Consider the following 22,299-nt stretch of genomic DNA (forward strand, 5'->3'; position numbering starts at 1 on the left):
GCACCTCTTTGAAAACCAACAGGTGCGCTAACATTGTGCTAAAGTTGCAGCTTTTCTTAATTAGGTAGAATGTCTAACATTTATGTTTTTTCCCTGAGGTTTGGTGAATTTACTTGCAACATTTAAAGATATTTTCTGAGGTGGATTCTTTTATCATATTTTTTTAAACTACGTGGTTAGTTGTTCTTTTATCATTGGAGTTTTTATAGTTAAAATTCAATAGGTATGAAATTAAAAATTGAAGCTACTCTGTAAATAAACTAAAAGCTGTGACAAAGGCCTTTTGTAGAACAGCAATAAAAGGTAGATAGTATCCCGCCACATAATTGCTTAGTTTGATTGAGTAAAATAAAATAAAAAGTGCCTTTCAGGGTGGTGGGGTGCAAGAAATACCCCCTATTCTCACCATTCATGTCTCACATCTTTTAACGTCTTTAGTTATGACGCGGTGTTGTGCCGGGATTCGAACCTATCACCATTCCGGTATCGTGAGGTTGCGCTACGTGTTTCGCCACAGTCGCAGTTTTTTTTAGGGAACTTATAATTTTACTACCTATATTATAGGTTTAGGTATATTGCAGAAAAGTTCATAAATCGAGTGAATGCTCAGAATTTTGTCTATTTGTTCTGTTATCTCTTAAAACACGTGGAACAAAGTATTTGGAATACCTATTTTTAGTAGCGAAGCTACTCTATAATTCGAAATGTCCTTCTGTCCGTCGGTAAAGACTAAAAGGGGAAACGTGATTTTCTCGGATCCTATAAAAGATAGACGGCTGAAACTCTTTGTCACAATTCCCATTAATACGGAGCTACTCTATAATTCGAAATGTCCGTCCGTCCGTCTGATTTTCTCTGCTTCTATAAAAGATAGAAGGCTGAGACTTCTTGTCAATATTCTCATCAAAATAAAGCATAATAAAGTATAAAACATCCGTAGTGGTGGGACTGCTTTTGGGCAGCTTTTTAGCCGCTTTTATTTTTCACAACTGGTTTCTCGGCTCCTTAAAAGATAAAAGACTGAAACTTCTCGTCATTATTCCCAACAATATCGAAGCTACTCTATAATTCGAAATGTCCGTCCGTCCGTCTGTTAGAGACTAAAAGGGGGAAACGTGATTTTCTCTGCTCCTATAAAAGATAGAAGGCTGAGACTTCTTGTCAACATTTTCACCTAAATGGAGCATAATAAAGTATAAAACATCCGTAGTGGTGGGACTGCTTTTAGGCAGCTTTTTAGCCGCTTTTATTTTTCACAACTGGTTTCTCGGCTCCTTAAAAGATAAAAGACTGAAACTTCTTGTCATTATTCCCAACAATATCGAAGCTACTCTATAATTCGAAATGTCCGTCCGTCCGTCTGTTAGAGACTAAAAGGGGGAAACGTGATTTTCTCTGCTCCTATAAAAGATAGAAGGCTGAGACTTCTTGTTAACATTCTTACCAAAATAAAGTATAAAACATCCGTAGTGGTGGGACTGCTTTTGGGCAGCTTTTTAGCTGCTTTTATTTTTCACAGGTTTCAACAGGTTTCTCGGCTCCTGTAAAAGATAAAAGACTGAAACTTCTTGTCATCATTCCCAACAATATGGAGCATAATTAAGCATAAAACATCTGTAGCGATTGGACTGCTTTTAAGCAGCCTTTTAGCCGCTTTTACTTTTTACAACAAATTTTCTCGGTTTCTGTAAAAGATATAAGGCTGAAAATTTTTGTCACCATTATTATCAACATGGAGCACAATAAAGTATAAAACATCCGTAGCGGTTAGACAGCTAATAGGCAGCTTTTTAGCCGCAATTACATTTTACAACAGATCTTCTCTGATCCTACAAAAGTTACATGGCTGAAACTTTATTTCAATATTCCCTTTATTATGCACCATAATTAGGCATGAAAAATCTATGGTAGTCAGACTGCTTTAAAGCAGCTTTTTAGTTGCTTTTCTTTTTACAACTTTCAAAGACATAAACTCATTTTCTAAGGTTTCCTAATTTTAAGTTTTTGCATATTATCTTTCTTTTCTTTGTTACATAATCTGCTCCATAACTTCCTTTTCCTCTTGTCTATTTGATAATAGATTTTGTGCTTCGCTATTAATGGATGTTGTCATCCTTGTTTTATATTTAATTGCTATTTATTTTTGATTGCCTTATAATTTATATTATTATTTTTCAGAATTATTTGGCTGTAATGCTAATGAGGAGTTCAAAATCATACAGGGTAAGTTTTCTAATACAAATATATTACTTTTAGATCATTTTTTAGCAGATTTGACTATAACTCAATAGTTTTTTACGGACAGAGTTGATTTTAGTTTGTGGGCTCTGCATTATTGAATGTTTTCATCCTTGTGATGTACATATATGATAAACGTTTCATATTGACTTATATTGTTTAGGCGATAAGTAGAATTGTGTAGTTCAAGCAAGAAACATCAAACTTTTAATGAAAGCAAAATTAGTAACATTTAAATTAATGTTATTGTGGTTAAATGTTCAAGAAGGAAAGAATATTCTTTCAAACATAAAGTACACATCTAATCTTTAATTAAAGGTATAACTCTAATATTTAGTAGCGCAGCTACTCTTTAACTTGAAATTATCTGTCGTCCCGCGAATTAGAAAAACTATAAATTTTAAAAAGCCTTATTAATCTACAGATACACTATATTTATTATTTGCATTTAGTTTTCGTTTTCCTCACTCATCGCAATATCTTTACATCTTAGTTTCCATTAATAAGTCTCTACTGATAGATTTATTTAAAAAAAAAAACATTTTGTTTAATAAACATTCTGTGTGTTCTAACTCAGAGAGGGAAGAGGCTGTTTATTATACTGGTATCCAAAGTCTTATATGAACTATAGCTTATTCCTTGGCTTAACAATTTTGGGTTCTCTCATTTAATTTTGTATTGTTGGTTCATTAAGTTGAGTGTCCTAACGAATTTACCACTTGTTCTAATTTTCATTCGTTGGCCAAACGACTTTTGGGATTTTAATGAATTTTGATTGGTTGGTTCATTAAGTTAAGTGTTTAAACGTTTCAACCAGCAATTGTAATTAACAGTTGGGTTAACGTTTATGTATCATCATTGGGGCTGTACATTAATTTATCGACCAATGTCTTGTCCCTTTAGATCCCTGGTTCTAACTGCACATAAATCATTATTTTGAAATTTTAAAGGGTTGAAACATTAAATGTATAAGTATAGATGTATAACCCATACGACTACCTGGTCCAAGTGCACTCCTTAAGTGGTGGGAACCTTTTTCGTCTGCTCGCAAATTGCTTTCTGCTCTTTTGTAGCGACTAGGTTGTGTTTTCATATCCGACGCTATTGGCTGATATTCAAAGAGCCAATTGAAAGACAGTACAGGGCCTACACCCCTTGGATAAAGTTACATATAGCTCGAGCAGTGGCGTGCGAACCGAAGGGGGCATTTGGGGCAATCGCCCCCCCCCCCTAGCGACCAAAACGACCCCCTGCCCCCCCCCTCTACCCCTAGCCACCGCCGCCCCCCCTAAATGTTGAAAAATGCCCCATTTTGCCCCCTCCTGGTCAACAAAAATACCCCTTTTTGCCCCTTCCCTACAAAAAGCAAAACTATTCCAGTTTGCAAAAAAAAGATCAAGAAATATTCCAAAAAATTTATTATTCATTTCACCTTGCCAAACTTTTTAATTAGTGTAGAAATTAGGTTATTATCTCTTTTCACTGAACACAACAAACCAGGTAATAGGAAGTATTTTATTTTGTATAATATAAACTTTTTACCAAAGAAATTTTGTACATCCCCAATGATGATACACAAAATTACCCCTTATATAGATTACAATTAGTGGATGAAACGTATGGAAACTCAACTTAATTAACCAACCAATCAAAATTCCATTAAAATCCCAAAAGTTGTTGAGCCAACGAATAAGAAAATTTTATATGAAATATTAAGGACTAGTGTAATAAATAGCCCAAAAACCCCTCCTTCCCTGCATATTAGAAGAAAATAATTCGCGCTTCGCGCCCTTTTAAATGGTTTCTGCTTTTTATCACATTGTATATTTTGTTGTTATTTCTATAAAAACATTTGTAAACATCAAATGTTTAATCTAAAAGTTATTTTATATAAAAAAGAAACAGCGTTGGTATTCATCTAAGCCTTTTTCTCAACATTGTATGTCTGTCTAAATGAATAACTATATATGATGTCATATGATTTTCAGGTTAAGTTTATCATTTTTTTGTGTACATACCCTTACAAAAAGACATATTTTTTTTATGGCAATGTGGAGTAAGATATATAAGTTTTCCGGAATTTTAAAGTTAGGGGGAGATTTTAAATCTGCATCAAATTTTAAGGATTTTTTATAAAATTCGTTTTTTGTATAATTCTTTATCTAGAAGCGGAAATGCATTTTAAGTTAATTAATTTTGACCAATAGGATAGGTGGATTTTAAACTACCTGCGCTCTAATTGGTTGAATGATGTACGCCATCTAATCAGAGCGCAGATTTTTTAAATCCACCAATCACAGATGCCAAAATTAATTAATTTAAATTGCATTTCTGCTTTTAGATAAAGAATTGTAGAAAAAACGAATTTTATAAAAAATCCTCAAAATTTGATGCAGATTTCAAATCTCCCCCTAACTTTAAAATTCCGGAAAACTTATATATCTTAATGTGGAGGTTAAATTATCTTCTGTACTTTTTTTTTCGAAGATGCTTTCTAGCTCCCTTCCCTTTGGTCATTGCAGGGTGGGGAGAAGGGATGGGGGAGAAGAGATGGGGGGGGGAAGAGATGTGGGATAGAAACTGGAAATAGGGATGGGGAAGAAGGGATAAGGACTAGAAGGCCCATAATCAAATAATCCCACCCCTTAAAACGCCCTTATTTAAAATTTATATATATAATCAAAATGCCCCCCCCCCCCCTAGACAAAGTGCTTCGCACGCCCTTTTACTTTAATATTAAAACCTATCAAAATACAAAGAGTCTTTAATTTAGACAATTTTATTATTGATGTTAAAAATTTTAAATTATGTAGTTTAAATTTTGAAGAACTAAAATTATTTTCTTGTTTAGCAACCTGTTGAACCTAAATGTTATAATAAACATTTGAAATGAGCGAGGAAGAGGAAAGTGCCATAGACTTGTTGAGGAAAGTGAGCTCCAAGCTCCGCCTTCCCCACCATGATCACAACTCTGAACAACAATTAATCCAACAAATTTTGCAACACTATAAGGTAGCAATAAAAACTGTCCAGGGAGGGATATTTTGCTTGAAGAAAAACTTTCTTGGTTGCTATATCCCTCTCTTTCCTGCTGTTATCCACATTATTGCGGGGGGGGGGGGGGGGGGTATGACACTATACAAAACAAAATAAAAGTTAAAAAAAAGAGTTACACCACTGAAATTTGGCATGGTAGTTGCTTTTAAGAAATGTAATTTAGATCTGTAAAGAAACAGCGGGGTAGTCGCTGTTCTCGCCGAAAACCGTCGTTTACCGCTGATTTTTTTTTGCCTTTTCTTTGAGATTTGAAATCATTTGAGATAAACTTTTTTTTCAACAACAAAATTTCCTAATGCTTGTATTTTTTTAAAAAAAATATGTTAAAATCGTTTGAATAATGAATAATGAAAATATGAGGAAAATTTTATGTAAAAAAGAATAAGTTTGTCTCAGATGATTCCAAATTGTCTGATATGGCCAGAAAATGAAAAAAACGTTGATTTTCGGCGAGAGCGGCGGTTCCGCCGCCGATTCTTCACAGTTCACATTATACCTCTTAATAGTTACCGCCATGCCAAATTTCAGTTATTTCCTTTAAGTTTTTTCTCTTGGTTTCTAAGTGTCACACCTGCCTTACCCCTTTGGTTCATACATAAAGATTAATTTTATCGTGTATCTAGGATCAAGAAAAGATTTCAGAGAAAACAAAAGCAGTTTTGCATAAGGTGAGAAACTTAAAAATATTATAATTAAGAGTTGTGAACAAGTAAAGATATAGCAGCGAAGTTACTTTATAATAACAAATAATCATTCTATGTGATAAATGGCAATTTTCTGGCTTATAGAAATATACAAAAGCAATTTTTGTGAAAATATAAAATTATTAAAGAGGAGAATTTTTTTTTAATTTTCAAGATTTTTGTGGAAGTTTTCCTTGAACAACATTTTCTTTATATCTCCCTACCTATTTATTTTATATGTATAAGTGACTTCGCCCTTAGTCGTAGGTTGATGCTTATTCTCCCTAGAGTTTAATATGTGAATAGCAAATTAGTATAATGCAAAGACCTATATAAAGCTACCCTAAAAAGGAGAAGTCAATTGTTTCAGCAGTAGCGAGATCTTAACAGAAAAAAAATCTACTTCTTTATATATTAAGGAATGAGCCTCGCTTTTCACGTTGACATAATTCTTTTTTTATTATTAAAAATTCTAAAATTTAGAAATCAATCATTTTCCCAATTTTGGAACTGCCTGACAATGCATTTCTGGTTATTTTCAAATACCTTACTCTAAACGAAAAGTTGGCCCTCAGATTAGTTTCAAAAAGGTAAAAAAAACTTTATTTAATTGCTAGCGGCTTCGCCTCTAGCCTCTAGGGGCTTTGCCCCAAGAGGTTTTAACAAACTAATTTTTCGTGTTTTAGATTTTAAAAAAGAAAAAAAATTTTTTAGGGGGGGTATATTTATTTTTTGGGGTGGTTCGGGGTGTTCCACCCCCCCAAGAAAATAGTTATAAACCTTCACGGGACTTATGAGAAGCTACCCTGTAAAGGAGAACCCGATCGGTTCAGCGGTTAGCGAGGTCCTTCGCTACAAACAAACAGACAGACAGACAAACAAACAGGCAGACAAATAAACATCGTTCTACTTTGTATTATAGATTATTTATTTTTGGTAAAGAAAATTATAGGCTCTTATAATAGCTAAGCCTATTTACTTACATTTTAGGTGACGGGGTGGTGACGAGAAGTTAGGTTTTGACAATTAAGATTTTGTTTTTTTAAAGTAATAGGTATAAATCTTAACTAACCAATTTTTCTTTTTTTATGAAAAGTTTTGGGGCAAAAGCCAAACTAGACCTTGCTGTAAGAAAATGGAAAATATCAGTAACAGAGTACAATGTCAGACACATACAGTATCTTCTTAACAATCTAAAAGATCCAAGAAATCCCAAACACTTTATTTTCTTCGATTTTTCCCAATTTAAAAATGAAACAGTAAAGCACAATCTAGAAGATTTTATCATAGAATATCAGAAACACATTAGTGGGTTGAAAATGTCAATTGATTTTGATCTTCAATATGTAATTCAACTTCCCAAGATTCCAAATCTTCAATCATTGGAACTATCATATTATCATTGGGGCAATGCACGTTATGTAGCAGGGAAAGATTTTGTTTGTTGCAATATACCTCACAATTACTACATGAACCATGCAGCATATGAAAATAAATGTTCCCTCATTAGAGATCTGATAGAAAAATACAGGGACACTCTTAAAGATCTTGAAGTCCAAGGAAACTGGAAGCTTGACTTCACAAAGACTCTAAATTTAACAACAATATCAGTAAAAAGAACTGCCTGCTTGAGTACCATATTTACAGCATGTGATAGCAACTCTTTGAAGACACTGAAAATCCAGTACACAGATGAATATAAGCCAGAATATTTCCCTGTAAAGGTTGACAGATTTCCAAATCTTAGTCATTTGCATGTTGCAGATGCAGACCCATCCTGGATCAGTCTCTTAACGTCTATAGCACCACAGATCAAAATCTTGGAAGCACATGGAAGTGTGGGCGACTTTGACTATAAAACAGTTTTGCAAAATATGACTAGCTTAGAGAAATTAATTCTAGATTTACGCCATTATAAGTTTTTTGATTCTAGTGTTACTCTTCCATCACTAACTAGTATCCAAATTGAATCTGGGTACTTATCAGAGAAATTGTTTACAATAAATGTACCTAAACTTAAAGTCTTTACAATTAAAGGTAATTGTGTTATTAAGTGTAATGTTGATTACATTACAAAAGGTTTTGAAAATTTGAAAGAATTGTATTTGGATTACCTGAATTTTGATGAGAACGAATGTACAAAGCAGCCAGTGCACGAAGTTCTACTTACTGGGAGTGCCTCAACATTAGAAAGGCTAGTTGCTAAGAAAGTGAACTTTGATTTTCTATCCTCAAGAAATTGTCAGTTTGAAAACCTTAAAAGCCTAGATACATACACTAGATATATATCAGGTAAAATTTTTATCCCTTTTGAAAATAAGTTAAATATTTTCACTTCTTCCACCAATTCAAAAAAATGTCAATGCTTTCTCCTCATTTGTATGGCCTTTGGAACATCCAAATTGATGGTCCCCCAAAAGTTGGTTTGTCCGTCAGTTCGTCTGTTAGTTTCCCTTATAAAGATACCATAAATGTGGGGATGTACCATCTTTTTATTTTGATAAAACTTCCTGTATTTTTGCCTTTCTTTCAGTTTTAAATTGATAATTGGACACTTGGACACTATCGTCTCATTTTGTCATTAGAATGTCTGTTTGTCCATCTAAGTTTGATGAGCATGAAAAAGTTGTCTTATATCATATGCTTGTTTTAGGTGTAGAACACATACTATCCAGAAGCAAAAACTTGGAGTACTTGGTACTTAATAGGGAATATCTTTGCTCTGAATTTCTCGACATTTCTGATGTCTTCTACAAGACGAGAGAAATCAAGGTGACTGATGGCGACTTCATCAAAAACATTGAGAGTACATATGTGGTTGATGATAGTGCTAAAGGAATATTGTTGAGGATTTGTATCTTACTGAATCTCCCATTTGATGATTCCAGTTCTGAAACTGAAATTCTCAATTTACTCTTGCAACACATGAACAACAAAGAAAATAGAAACTTAAGAACATTAAAAAAACATGTTCCATCCAATGGTGTGTTTCCTTTGATGGAGCTGCCAGATACAATCTTTAGACATATTCTTACATTTTTGACCATGAGGGACAAGTTTAGTCTCAGATTAGTATCTAAATGGTAAGATTTTATCTTTTATATCAGATGTTGTTTTATGTTTTACTGTAGTGTCAAGTTAAACAAAGCGTTATTTTCTCCCCCAAATTTATTAGATTGTTAGGTTGGATAAAAATGAAGACAGTTTTCACATGTTAGGTATTTGAAATTGTTAGGATCCTATTTGAAGCTTTTTTAAAGTTTTCTGACCTATATGAATATTAATTAAATTGCATGATTTTAGGTTTGGACTGAAAGCTAAGATGGATCCTTCTCTAAGAAAGTGGAGGATCAAAATGACTGAAGATAATTATAGACAAATGCAAATGATTCTAAAAATATTTCTTGAAGAAAAAGATGATGTTCTTAAACATTTCATTTTTCTAGACGTTTCTGAAATTCATCGAGATAGAGTTGAACGCTTCTTTAAAAGGTTTCTCAAAGACTATGAAGGTCATATTACTGGCATTAAATATCCATTAGATGTTGATTTGGGTTTCTTGTCTTCCCTTAAAATTGATACTTTACATAGATTAGTTTTTACATATTCTCCTGTTGAAAAGAAATTGGGCAAGACACAACATGCTGCACAAGACACAACATGTTGCAAAGTTCCCCATAATCACATGGAACATCAAACTTTTGTAGACAAATGTGGACAGATAGAACATTTCATAGAGAAACATGTCAAATCTTTAAGAGAGATAGAAATTCAAGGTGACTGGATTCTGAATATTAGAGAAACTCTGCACTTAAATTCATTAACACTGAACTCAGCTACATGCTTAAATGGAATTTTTAAGGCTTGTGATGGGCGAACTTTATCAGAGCTGAATTTTTTTAAATGTCAAAAGTTTGTCAACTACTATCCAGTCAAAATTGATCATTTGATAAATGTTACAAAGTTGTATGCAAACTTTTCTGACCAATCTTGGGTCTGGTTGATTCACCACTTTGCACCACATTTGAAGTCATTAGAAGTTGCTGGCAGTGCCACATATTATGAGAAAGAAAAAGTTTTTCATAAAATGATGAATTTGGAAACACTTATCCTTAGTACTTATGATCAAAGATATTTTGATACTCCTGCCCCAATATGTTTACCATCTTTGACAAAACTAATAATTAGGAAAGGTGACATATCTGAGAACCTTTTCAGCCTTGATGTTCCAAAATTAAGGTCATTGATTATCACAAGAGATAGTACATTGCCCCGAAATGCTGTCAAACTAGGTGATGGATTTAGGCAGCTACAAGAACTTCGCATGGATTTTCAATCATATTCCAATCCTGATTATAGTCGTTTTGTTGCCCATGAATTCCTGATTGAGGCTAATTGTGGAACTCTGGTGAGGTTGTCAACTCAAATGTGTCCCTTCAAGTTTTTAGCTGGGTCTGATGTAGAATTTAGAAAACTAAGAACCCTGGAGTCTGTTTATTATACTCCTAAATATTTCTCAGGTAGTTCATTTTTTTATTTTGTGTGTTATCTTTATTAAAATTATTTTCAATCACTGATAGATTTGCTTTTCATATCCTTGATAGTGAAATTGGGTTTCTTGTAAATATTCCCCAATATAATATGACATATGAAAAATTTGTTTCTTTATGCTTGACTGTGACTGAATGCAACTAAGTTTTATTTTTGTTTAGGCATAGAAAACATAATATCCCGAAGTAAGAACCTGCAACACCTAACTGTCCTGGGAGACAAACTAGACGCCGACCTTATAGATATCTCAGATGTATTTACTAGAGTCAAGAAAGTAAAAATGAAAAATATTTATATAACCAAAACTTCCCTGTTTTAAAAAATGGATCCCAAGGAACTTAAGATAGAACCATGGACGATAAATTGATCTCCATTTCCTCTCAACAATCTTAAGCTAACCAATGAAAGAATAAGTGTTAGGGACAGATTCAACTAAAGTCCCCCCTTTTCCTTGACTTTTGTTATCTACATACATAATATACATAATATAGACAATAGTTTAAGATTCATGAATTTAAGAAAAATGACACTTCTATAATCCTATTAATTTAAATACCTATTAAGAAGAGAAAATTTACATTAGTAAAACCTTATGTCACAGTCAAAATTACATACAAAGAAATTTTGGATGAAACAGCAAAAATATCGTTATCAGGTTTGCCTTACTCCTTAAATCAATTTGAAACCAAGCAGTATTCAAGTTATTTCAATAGTTTGACAAACTAGACGCCGACTTAATAGATATCTCAGATGTGTTTACCAGAGGCTATAGAGTCAAATTGAAAAATTTTCATATTACAAGAACATCCCTCTTCTAAAAAGGGGATTCCAGGTGTACAAGGATAAGACCATAGAGGATGAATTGATCTCCATTTCCTTCCAACAATCTAAGCTAACCAATCAAAAACAAGTTTGGTGGACAGAATCAACTACAGTCTACTCTCTCAATTCTAAAATCTTTTTGTTATCTACAAGTACATACATGATATGGGTAATAGTTTACAATTCATAAATTTACAGAAAAAATGGCACCACTTCTGATTCCAAAATAATGATAAGAAAATTTACAAATGTCAAATGCTTTGTTACAGTCAAAGAGACACATAAGTAAAAATAAAGAAATTTTAGATGAACCAGCAGAAATATCGTTATCAGGTTTGCCTGACTCCTTAGATGAATTGAAAGCCAAGCAGTATTCAAATTTTGTCAATAGTCTCATCAAATCAAACATATTCATTTAAACAAATCTTAGAAATCCTTAATCAATGATTACAACTTTATGATATCTAAAATCCCAAAGTCATACTCACAGACTTTAAAAAGGAATATCAATTCAAAAGTTTCCAATTTTTATAAAACATGGTTACAAAGGTAATGGTAAGTTTTAAGTAAGTGTTTGTCTTTTGACATTCATAGTTTTTAAAATTGTAACATTCTTTTAAAAGCAACAATTTAACAGAATTCGTTTTTTTAGACAGAAAAAGTTTTTTTTCAGATGCAATATCCATATCCTTAAACCTGTGTAACACCCAATAAAATTATATTTGTAGCTTCCTATTCTACATCTATGAGAGAGGGATATTTAGTTTGTCTAAAGCTACTCTTTATCTCACTATGTCCGTTCTTCCGTCTGTGTGACTGAGGGGAAGCGCGATTTTCTCAATTTTCATTTTTGGAAAGATTCCTTTGAACTGCACATCCAGTCTTTAACATTTTTTTGTCCGCCAGTATTTATTTTTCATGATTTTCTCCCCATCTATTTAAGCTATAAAGCTGAAATTGTTAGTGAATATTCCAATGACATTGTGCATCCTCTCATACATTAATCTTTTCCATTTTTCTGTCATTATGAAAATTTTCGTCCTCCTGATTTTCTAGATATTTTGCTACATGTTTCTATATATCTGTGCTTGAATACTTGTGGATGTTGTCATCCTTGTTTTAATGCTTTATAACTTGCACAAATATAACACAGACCACTATTTTGATGGCTGTTATTGCAACTACCAACTCAATACAGTATGAAATAAATTTACACTCATTTTTTTTTTAATTATGTTTCTATGAAATGATTATTACTATAATTTTCTGTGAAAATAATTTTATTTTTTTTACAGTTTTGATTTAATGATTTTTATATTATATTTATTATAATTAAGGCATATTTGTTTGAATTTTTTTTATGATTAACGTTTCCATGAAATTTTATTGTATAATATTTCTTTGAAATATTTTTTGTGTCATAATGATAGAAAGAATAGATTATTTTGTTTAAAACATAAAATGATTGTTTGGTAGCACTGCTATTCTTTATATATGTCTGTTCGTATTTTTTTAAAAATTCAATACGAAATTGTAAGCAAAATATTTTTTGTTATTTTTATTCATTTAGAAATTAGATTACAATTCTCCCAAATTCTTGTATCTTCTACGTTCAAGGGCTCTCCGTAACATCCTAAAAACAAAGATGATTACGTCCAATAGTAGTAACTAATTAGATGATTAAATTTGTCAGGCCAAGGCATCTTAAAGGAAGCCTGCAAGAAATACACCGCTCTAACAGCTGAAAGACTGCAACAAGTATACCAAATATACGAAGACTTTAGCTTCAACAAAAAAGTTATAGACATTTTAAAATTAGATTTTAGGTAGATGCAAATTTTTTCAGCACTAATGATAGAAATTTCAATTTATAAATTATGTCGGCTAGAAGCAAATTTATAAGCTTATTTTGGACATACAGTTAGGTTAAGTCTTTAGTTTTAACGCGGTTTGGGCTAAAGTAGCCCGTGCAGTGTTATTCGTAAAAAATTGGAGTGCAGATTATTTTTCTTTTTCAATTGTCCTATACTCTAGTGTCTAAAGGGATTTGTTAAACAATAATCAATTTCTTGGGTAATTTCAGAATTTTTAAGTACCTACGCACAGACACTCCTTTAACTCAAAGAGAGAGAGGGGACAATAGGCTCTTTATTACACTATTCCCCAAAGTTTTATAATTACTTTAGTTTATTCGTTGACTTAACAACTTTGGGGACTTACGTAAATTTTAATTGGTTGGTTAAATAAATTGAGTGTTCGAACGTTTCAACCACTAATTTTAATCTACTGAATGGAGAATTTTGTGTGTCATCTTTGGAGATGTAAATCAATTTCTCGGCCATTGTCCTATCCCTTTAGATCCCTGCCTCAAACTACTTGAGTTACTCACCTAATAAGAATGATGATAGTGATAACAGTAATGATAATGCTACAGGCCACGGTAAACGACATCTCATCTGAAAGAAAATTAGTTAGGTCAAAGGAATCCCTTCTGTAAATTAAAATGAGTGATTGAAACGTTTGGACTCTGAACTTAATGAATCAACTAGCTAAAATTCAATAAAGGTCCCCAAAGTTGTTAAGCCAACGATTAATTTATAACATTATTATAAAACTTTAGGGACTAGTGTAATTAAAAGCTCATTGTCCCCTCACCCCCAATGGTAAAATTAAAGAGGGGTGGATACATTCCCCTAGGCATCCACTACCCATTAGATGTTGGATAGTTGGATGTTATTGTGTACGTCTTATCAGAAATCTTAATGGATAAGAAAATGGTCGATAAATTGAAATTCATCCCAAATGATGATGAAAAAGATTACCCTTCTGTGGATTAAAATCATCGGTTTGAAGGTTTAGCCATTACTAGTTTCGAAATAACCAATCAGATTTAGTTAAATTACTCAAAAGTTTAAAGCCAACTTAACAAGAAAACTTTGGGTACCAGTGTAATTAACAGTCCAATTTCCTCTCCCTCACTGACGTCTTTCTAAAGCTTCAAAATTTTGTTAAAGGGGTACATTAGAGACTGAAAGAAATACCTGAAGCGTAGCTGTCCTACAAGAATGATTCGGGGAGGAAGGGGACATTGGGCTATTTATTACACTAATCCTCAAACTTTCATAATAATGTTTTCTTATTCGTCGGCTTAACAACTTTTGGAACTTGAATTGAACGGTAGTTGGTTGTCCAAACGTTTTAACCACTAATTCTAATCTACTGAAAGGGTAATTTTTCATTATTAACGTACATCCTTTTATCGGCTATTGTCTAATCCCTTTAGATCCTTGAAAAAGATTGCAATACTTGCCTTCCTCATTGTAGAGATGGACTGTTGGCCTAAGAATAAATGAATGACCTTGCACAAACCGTTGCCAAGCTTTGTACTAAATATATAGAAGATCTGCGTTACTAAACAGAAAAATTATCTTCATGAGTAGTACAACAATATGTTTAACTTTGTGTTGTAATAGAGAAACTGCGCCTCTAAGAAAAATATTTCCATTGATAAGGCATCTATATGTTGAAAAATTGAACTATTATACTAGAATATGACTGCCTTGCCAATTATAATTTTGTTGTCAAATTTTGTATTAAATTGAGTAGAATGAGAAGTTGTATCTCTATAAGTAGCGCTGTAATATTATATATTACTATAAAACTATTAGGTATGAGTAGCCAAAAAATCACTTACCTCTGTAAATGTTAATCTACAACTTGTTTTTGGAGATTTCTAAAATATATTATTTACTTTCCAATTAAGTCTCAAACTGATTTTTTTTTCTTAATCTTGAAGCAATTTGAACAAACCTTTCAACTAAACTTTAGTAGGTCTTAAATTTCGTCGACCCCCTCACCCACCCCAATAACATGGTTTGCTCAATGTATTTTTAGTGGTTTCTATGTAACACAATAATAATAACCACCATTAAAAACACACTCCTTCAGATGTGGAGACTGGTGGGAGGTTCTCAAATAACCTCTCCCCCCCCCCCCCTGCCCAAAAACATGAAATGCACATCCTCAATTTTACATCTACTAACTAACTTTGTCTGTCCATCCCTTTTTGTTTTGTTTTTATAAACTTTATTCTGTAATTCATGTTAATTAATTTCTAACCTCTTGACAAAGATATTTTAATTTTGTATCACATTTATATTCTTGAAGTCTTCCATCTAAAGAAATATGATAACTTTAAAGTAAATAAATTGCTTAAAATGACATTTTTCGTTACAATACACATGTTAATTTTTTTCTAGACTACTTTGGATTATAAAATACAGATAGGACAACACCTAGAATATCTGTGTTTTTAATGTTAACATGAAATAACAATTAGTACCTTGTTTCAGCATTGTACAAATTGAACTGTCTACTAAGTCTAGAAAATGACAATATATTTTTAAGTTGTTACTAGACTGTGCTTCAAAAGGTTTGTTACAAAAAAAAAATCACAATCGCCTTTGCCATGAGCTTATTATTTTATTGACTGGGGGTGGGAGGAAAGGTTTAACAATTTTTTTTGAGAAGATGGGTTGTCTATTGTCTAACCCCTCAAAGAAAATAGCCTCAAATCATGAGTTGTTCAGTAAGGATATTCCCTGGAAAGAAGCTCATAATTAGTCCATTGGTTAGTGAGATCTTAGCTTCATTCCAATGAAGTGACACATCTTTCTACATTGCATTGCATTCTAGCTGCTATGCCCCTAGAAGCGTTTATGAGTACTCAAGATGGGGGGGGGGGGGGGCTGAGAGGTTGAAGTCGACCCCCCCCCCCCTATTTTCAATTGAAGTATTGAAAAAAAATATTATTTTTGGGGGGTACAATTTTTATTGGGGGGGTGGGGTGGAGATATCCTCCTTTAGATATAAACCTCCCCTAGACCTATAAGAAGCTTCACTGTAAATTAAAAACAAATCGATTGAGCTAATAACGAAATCCTTTTCTACAGACAAAAAAGAGAATTAGTACTAGTAAATAACAGGATATTCTTCTTTACCTATGTTATTTACCCAAGCATATCCTTTCCAGTCCACCAGATAATTGTAGACTGTATCATTTGATAAACTTGCTAACTCAGCTCCTAATGACTAGAAATAAATTAATGTAACTAAAATGGTTATATTTACTTTGGGGCTGTGATTCAGCTAATTATTTCATTTAAAATTGAAATATTTTGTTGGCGTTAAACTTGTTTTTAACTGAAGGGAAGTGTGTAAGAAGGTGGGGGGGGGGAGGAGAAATAGTGTAAGAGGGTTGTGAGAAAATTTCATTTAGAATTGTTTGTCCAAATCACTTTTTCATGCATTTACTAAATGGTTGAAGAGTTAGACTGAATTGTATGATAAATTAGTTAATTTAGTTTTCTTGGTCAATGAGTATTTACTCTAGAAGTCATTTTGTTTGTTGGTCTAGCATACCGGTGGTCATGAAATTTCATAAATTTCATAAATTTTATATATTTGGCTGATTTTAGGTCCTTTTGAAGTTTCTACCTCTCATGTTCTGATGTTTTTTACAGCTCAATGTTCTACACAAATTCAAATACCTTACAATTTTGTTGTGACACTTGCCATGTTTCTTTATGTTGTCCAAGAAAATAGCAAGTGTAGTTTGTTCTCTTCCATCCTGGCAGACAACCTGCAGTTTAGTAAGTTAGGTTTTTGATAAAAGTAAAACGCCTGCCATGCTTGTTCAGGGGTTACTTTAAGAAAGTTGTGGTTAGATTTAATATCATAGCTTTCTTTGACTCAATAGTCTGCAGAAAGTCTGCACTCGCCAAAACAGACGCAATATTAGTTGAATATCCATGTGGATATTCAATTTCTCTTGGGAAATAAGTGTGGATAATCAACTACTATTAGGGAAATCATGGAAATAAAAGTATCCTAAATTTAACTAAAGTAATTAAAAATCACTAAATTGCCTTTTTTGCAACAATTTGCGAGGAAAGCAACGCTCTTTTCAATTAACCTTATTTTAATAATTTTGATTAGTATCACATCCGCCTGTAGAACAATAGTCAACACTAAAACAGATAAATTTCTAACCTGAACTATAAGGAAGGTTTAGAGAACAGGGATTTCTTCGTGTAAATGACAAGAAGTTTTTCGTGTACTCCTACAAATATATTAAATTTAGAAAAATAGGATCATGGAAAGAAAACAAAGTCATTCCTAATTAGGACAGAAGTCACTGGAAATTGATCTAAGGAAGGCTACTTATGTCCTTCATCTAACAAAATCTATTTTAAGGGAGGTGACTTATGTCCTTTGTCTGACAAATTCTTACATTAGGAAGGCTGCTTATGTCCTTCATCTTGCAAAACTTAGCTTTTCTGTCCTTCACATTGCAAAACCTCACAAAACATAGCTTTTCTGTCCTTCACATAGCAAATTCTTGCAAATCATAGCAAATTCTTGCAAAACATAGCAAATTCTAGCAACACATAGCAAATTCTTGCAAAACATAGCAAATTCTTGCAAAACATAGCAAATTCTTGCAAAACATAGCAAATTCTTGGAAAACTTAGCTTTTCTGTCCTTAACATAGCTAATTCTTGCAAAACATAGCAAATTCTTACAAAACATAGCAAATTCTTGCAAAACATAGCAAATTCTTGCAAAACATAGCAAATTCTTACAAAACATAGCAAATTCTTGCAAAACATAGCAAATTCTTGGAAAACTTAGCTTTTCTGTCCTTCACATAGCTAATTCTTGCAAAACATAGCAAATTCTAGCAAAACATAGCAAATTCTTGCAAAACATAGCAAATTCTGGCAAAACATAGCAAATTCTTGCAAAACATAGCAAATTCTTGCAAAACATAGCAAATTCTTGGAAAACTTAGCTTTTCTGTCCTTCAAATAGCTAATTCTTGCAAAACATAGCAAATTCTTACAAAACATAGCAAATTCTTGCAAAACATTGCAAATTCTTACAAAACATAGCAAATCCTAGCAAAACATAGCAAATTCTTGCAAAACATAGCAAATTCTTGCAAAACATAGCAAATTCTTGGAAAACTTAGCTTTTCTGTCCTTCACATAGCTAATTCTTGCAAAACATAGCAAATTCTTACAAAACATAGCAAATTCTTGCAAAACATAGCAAATTCTTGCAAAACATAGCAAATTCTTACAAAACATAGCAAATTCTTGCAAAACATAGCAAATTCTTGGAAAACTTAGCTTTTCTGTCCTTCACATAGCTAATTCTTGCAAAACATAGCAAATTCTTACAAAACATAGCAAATTCTTGCAAAACATAGCAAATTCTTACAAAACATAGCAAATTCTTGCAAAACATAGCAAATTCTTACAAAACATAGCAAATTCTTAGAAAACTTAGCTTTTCTGTCCTTCACATAGCAAATTCTTGCAAAACATAGCAAATTCTTACAAAACATAGCTAGTTCTTGCAAAACATAGCAAATTCTTGGAAAACTTAGCTTTTCTGTCCTTCACATAGCTAATTCTTGCAAAACATAGCAAATTCTTACAAAACATAGCAAATTCTTGCAAATTATAGCAAATTCTTACAAAACATAGCAAATTCTTGCAAAACATAGCAAATTCTTACAAAACATAGCAAATTCTTGCAAAACATAGCAAATTCTTGGAAAACTTAGCTTTTCTGTCCTTCACATAGCTAATTCTTGCAAAACATAGCAAATTCTTACAAAACAAAGCAAATTCTTGCAAAACATAGCAAATTCTTACAAAACATAGCAAATTCTTGCAAAACATAGCAAATTCTTACAAAACGTAGCAAATTTTTGCAATAAGGGTCCCAAACTCAAAAAACGAATTTTCAGCGCGATCCGACCACCGGTTCTTGAGATACGGTGACCTGGTGTCCTTGGTACCGATGGTAAGATTTGGGAAATGGTTCGAATCTTTAGTAAATTTGGCTAAGTCCAAAACTATTTTGACACTTAGTCAAATTTTTGAAGAAAAAATACCAAGGTGACACCAAGCGTACCTACTGAGAGGACACAGGGGGCACCATAGCTCTGTGGTAACGCACTGAGCTACGGTGATGAGAATTCGAGTTCAAACCCACTCGTGTTGCAATCACAACATGTTGTCTCAAATTCTCCAATGTTGATTCACGCAACCTCCCCCAGTTGCGTTAGAAGGGAGATTGTTAGGTAGTTTGGATGCCTAAGAATCAAGTGTATAATACCAACACATCCCTTAATCCCAGGCTCCTCTGAGGAGAGTGTCATTCATTACGGTGACTTAATCTGGGACACCTGCCATACTCAAAATCGGCGAGGGTGAGGTAATAACGAGGAGCTCTCATGAGACAGCGTGTCAAGTCATACTTGAACGTGGAGCTTAAGCTGGCCCTTACGGCTATACAAAAGTGTCTCAACATACTCCAGGAGTCTTAGGTCCAAACCCTAAGAAACTATGGCTAATCAAAAAAAAAAAAAAAACTGAGAGGACACCAGGTCGAAAATATTCTAAGTGTCAAAAAATTTTTGGACAAATTTACTAAGGATTCGAACCATTTCCCAAATCTTACTGTCAGTAACAAGGACACCAGGTCACCGTATCTCAAGAACCGGTGGTCGGATCGGGCTGAAAATTTGTTTTTGAGTTTGGGACCCATATTGCAAGAATTTCCTATGTTTTGCAAGAATTTGCTATGTTTTGTAAGAATTTGCTATGTTTTGCAAGAATTTGCTATGTTTTGCAAGAATTTGCTATGTTTTGCAAGAATTTGCTATGTTTTGTAAGAATTTGCTATGTTTTGTAATAATTTGCTATGTTTTGCAAGAATTAGCTATGTGAAGGACAGAAAAGCTAAGTTTTCCAAGAATTTGCTATGTTTTGCAAGAATTTGCTATGTTTTGCAAGAATTTGCTATGTTTTGTAAAAATTTGCTATGTTTTGCAAGAATTTGCTATGTTTTGTAAGAATTTGCTATGTTTTGCAAGAATTTGCTATGTTTTGCAAGAATTAGCTATGTGAAGGACAGAAAAGCTAAGTTTTCCAAGAATTTGCTATGTTTTGCAAGAATTTGCTATGTTTTGTAAGAATTTGCTATGTTTTGCAAGAATTTGCTATGTTTTGTAAGAATTTGCTATGTTTTGCAAGAATTAGCTATGTGAAGGACAGAGAAGCTAAGTTTTGCAAGAATTTGCTATGTTTTGCAAGAATTTGCTATGTTTTGCAAGAATTTGCTATGTTTTGTAAGAATTTGCTATGTTTTGCAAGAATTTGCTATGTTTTGTAAGAATTTGCTATGTTTTGCAAGAATTAGCTATGTGAAGGACAGAAAAGCTAAGTTTTCCAAGAATTTGCTATGTTTTGCAAGAATTAGCTATGTTTTGTAAGAATTTGCTATGTTTTGCAAGAATTAGCTATGTTTTGTAAGAATTTGCTATGTTTTGCAAGAATTTGCTATGTGAAGGACAGAAAAGCTAAGTTTTCTAAGAATTTGCTATGTTTTGTAAGAATTTGCTATGTTTTGCAAGAATTTGCTATGTTTTGTAAGAATTTGCTATGTTTTGCAAGAATTAGCTATGTGAAGGACAGAAAAGCTAAGTTTTCCAAGAATTTGCTATGTTTTGCAAGAATTTGCTATGTTTTGCAAGAATTTGCTATGTTTTGTAAGAATTTGCTATGTTTTGCAAGAATTAGCTATGTGAAGGACAGAAAAGCTAAGTTTTCCAATATTTTGCTATGTGATGGACCAAAAACCAATTTTATGCAAGATTTTGCTAAGTGAAGAATCAAAAAGCTAGGTTTTGTGAGGTGAAGGGAGGCTACTTATGTCCTCAATCTTGCAAAATCTTTGTTAAGGGAGGCATGTTATGCCCTTCATCTAACAAATTCTCACTTAAGGAAGGCTACTTATGTCCTTCCTAGGAAGGTGACTTCTGTCCTAATTTAGGAATGACTTTGTTTTCTTTCCATGATCCGAAAAATATTCAAGCAGGCAAGCAAGAATATTTTTTAAACAATTCCTGGATTTCATTAAATATTTTCTTTAGTCAAAAGATCAATATGTTCTTTTCATTTGTTCATGTTAAGATTTTTGTCTGCTAAGGAAAGACTTAAGATATGTTATATTGTGTTGTTTATGGACTTAGTTGTTCTTGCTAAACCCCGAACCACTTCATTATGCAATCTACATTTTCCTGGATATTTTGTCTACGGTAGACCATAAGTGTAAATCTTTACAGTACATTGTTTCTATTTGTTAAAGCAACACATATGATAAAAGAAAAAGATTCTGTTTAAATTAAAATGCTTATATTTAAATCAAAATCTATATTTTTGTATTTTTTACCGATCCACTTCATTATGCAAATCAAAAGAAAATCAATGAGAAAACGTTTGTTTTGCCCTTTTCTCTACTTTTTAAAATTAATTCTGATAAAATAAAATTTTTAAAAAGATTTATGCATTAATTATAATGAAAAACAGTTTAAGGTAGATTTTATTGATTTTTCTAAATAAGAAATAATTGAAGAAAAAAAAATTCTATCCCTATCACCTTAGAGGACAGCTGCCGACCCCCAGTCTTATGGATGAAGCTAAATATATGTAAAAAATAAAAATTTGTCTGAAAAGTATACAAAAATATTTTTTGATGTGTTAAAATAATCCATTTTAAAATCTTGATTTTGAGGATGATGGCCTTTAAGATGCTCTTACTGGTGGTGATGGTGAGCTAAATGTTATCAAAGTGCATGCCCTTGAAGAAAACTTATATATTGAACTTTGGTCCAATTATTGTAGTCATAGCAGCCTCCAGCCAAGCAATATTAAAAAAGAAAAAAATTGCAATTTTAATTACTAAAATTCATAAAGTAAATAATGTAGTTTTTAGATAATGGTTATATTTCATGTCGAGAGGCTCCACTGGAGGCTGCTATGACTACAAAAAATGGTACATAGGTTAATAGACAAGTTGTTGTAATGGTCAT

General features: G+C 32.6%; 2 protein-coding genes across 4 annotated transcripts in view; one reads left to right on the forward strand and one right to left on the reverse strand.

Moving 5' to 3' along the window:
* On the forward strand, positions 1-12,813 carry LOC145322512 (uncharacterized). Of its 3 annotated transcripts, none has more exons than XM_080164553.1 (10): positions 1-22; positions 2,179-2,223; positions 2,402-2,556; positions 5,090-5,250; positions 5,919-5,963; positions 6,462-6,568; positions 7,075-8,270; positions 8,632-9,061; positions 9,282-10,498; positions 10,691-12,813. In XM_080164553.1, the coding sequence occupies exons 4-10, from the start codon at positions 5,128-5,130 to the stop codon at positions 10,846-10,848; spliced, it is 3,276 nt and encodes a 1,091-aa protein (XP_080020679.1). In that variant the 5' UTR covers positions 1-22; positions 2,179-2,223; positions 2,402-2,556; positions 5,090-5,127; the 3' UTR covers positions 10,849-12,813. The 3 variants fall into 3 exon arrangements, with proteins under 3 accessions (XP_080020679.1, XP_080020678.1, XP_080020680.1); XM_080164552.1 differs by lacking the exon at positions 1-22 and adding an exon at positions 179-223; XM_080164554.1 differs by lacking the exons at positions 1-22; positions 2,402-2,556 and adding an exon at positions 179-223.
* The window catches only part of LOC145322513 (uncharacterized), a 16,686-nt gene continuing 6,957 nt past the window's right edge, over positions 12,571-22,299 (reverse strand). Inside the window, exons 8-16 of the mRNA XM_080164555.1 lie at positions 17,403-17,472; positions 16,901-16,992; positions 16,352-16,442; positions 15,694-15,732; positions 15,471-15,526; positions 15,046-15,084; positions 14,662-14,737; positions 13,741-13,807; positions 12,571-12,984 (exon numbers count right to left, since the gene is read on the reverse strand). Coding sequence (XP_080020681.1) covers positions 12,930-12,984; positions 13,741-13,807; positions 14,662-14,737; positions 15,046-15,084; positions 15,471-15,526; positions 15,694-15,732; positions 16,352-16,442; positions 16,901-16,992; positions 17,403-17,472 — 585 coding nt within the window. The 3' untranslated portion in view covers positions 12,571-12,929. The remainder of the gene's footprint in view (positions 12,985-13,740; positions 13,808-14,661; positions 14,738-15,045; positions 15,085-15,470; positions 15,527-15,693; positions 15,733-16,351; positions 16,443-16,900; positions 16,993-17,402; positions 17,473-22,299) is intronic.

This window comes from Acartia tonsa, chromosome 6 (genome assembly GCF_053477335.1).
Source record: "Acartia tonsa isolate MP-2025a chromosome 6, ASM5347733v1, whole genome shotgun sequence".
NCBI classification, from domain to species: domain Eukaryota; kingdom Metazoa; phylum Arthropoda; class Copepoda; order Calanoida; family Acartiidae; genus Acartia; species Acartia tonsa.

Bases quoted from the DNA above. Each gene is read 5' to 3' on its own strand.
- LOC145322512 (XM_080164553.1), top strand. From the start codon at position 5,128: ATGAGCGAGGAAGAGGAAAGTGCCATAGACTTGTTGAGGAAAGTGAGC. The intron at 5,251-5,918 runs GTAGCAATAAAA...TCGTGTATCTAG, and splicing joins AAATTTTGCAACACTATAAG to GATCAAGAAAAGATTTCAGA. The intron at 6,569-7,074 runs GTAAAAAAAACT...TTTTATGAAAAG, and splicing joins CTCAGATTAGTTTCAAAAAG to TTTTGGGGCAAAAGCCAAAC.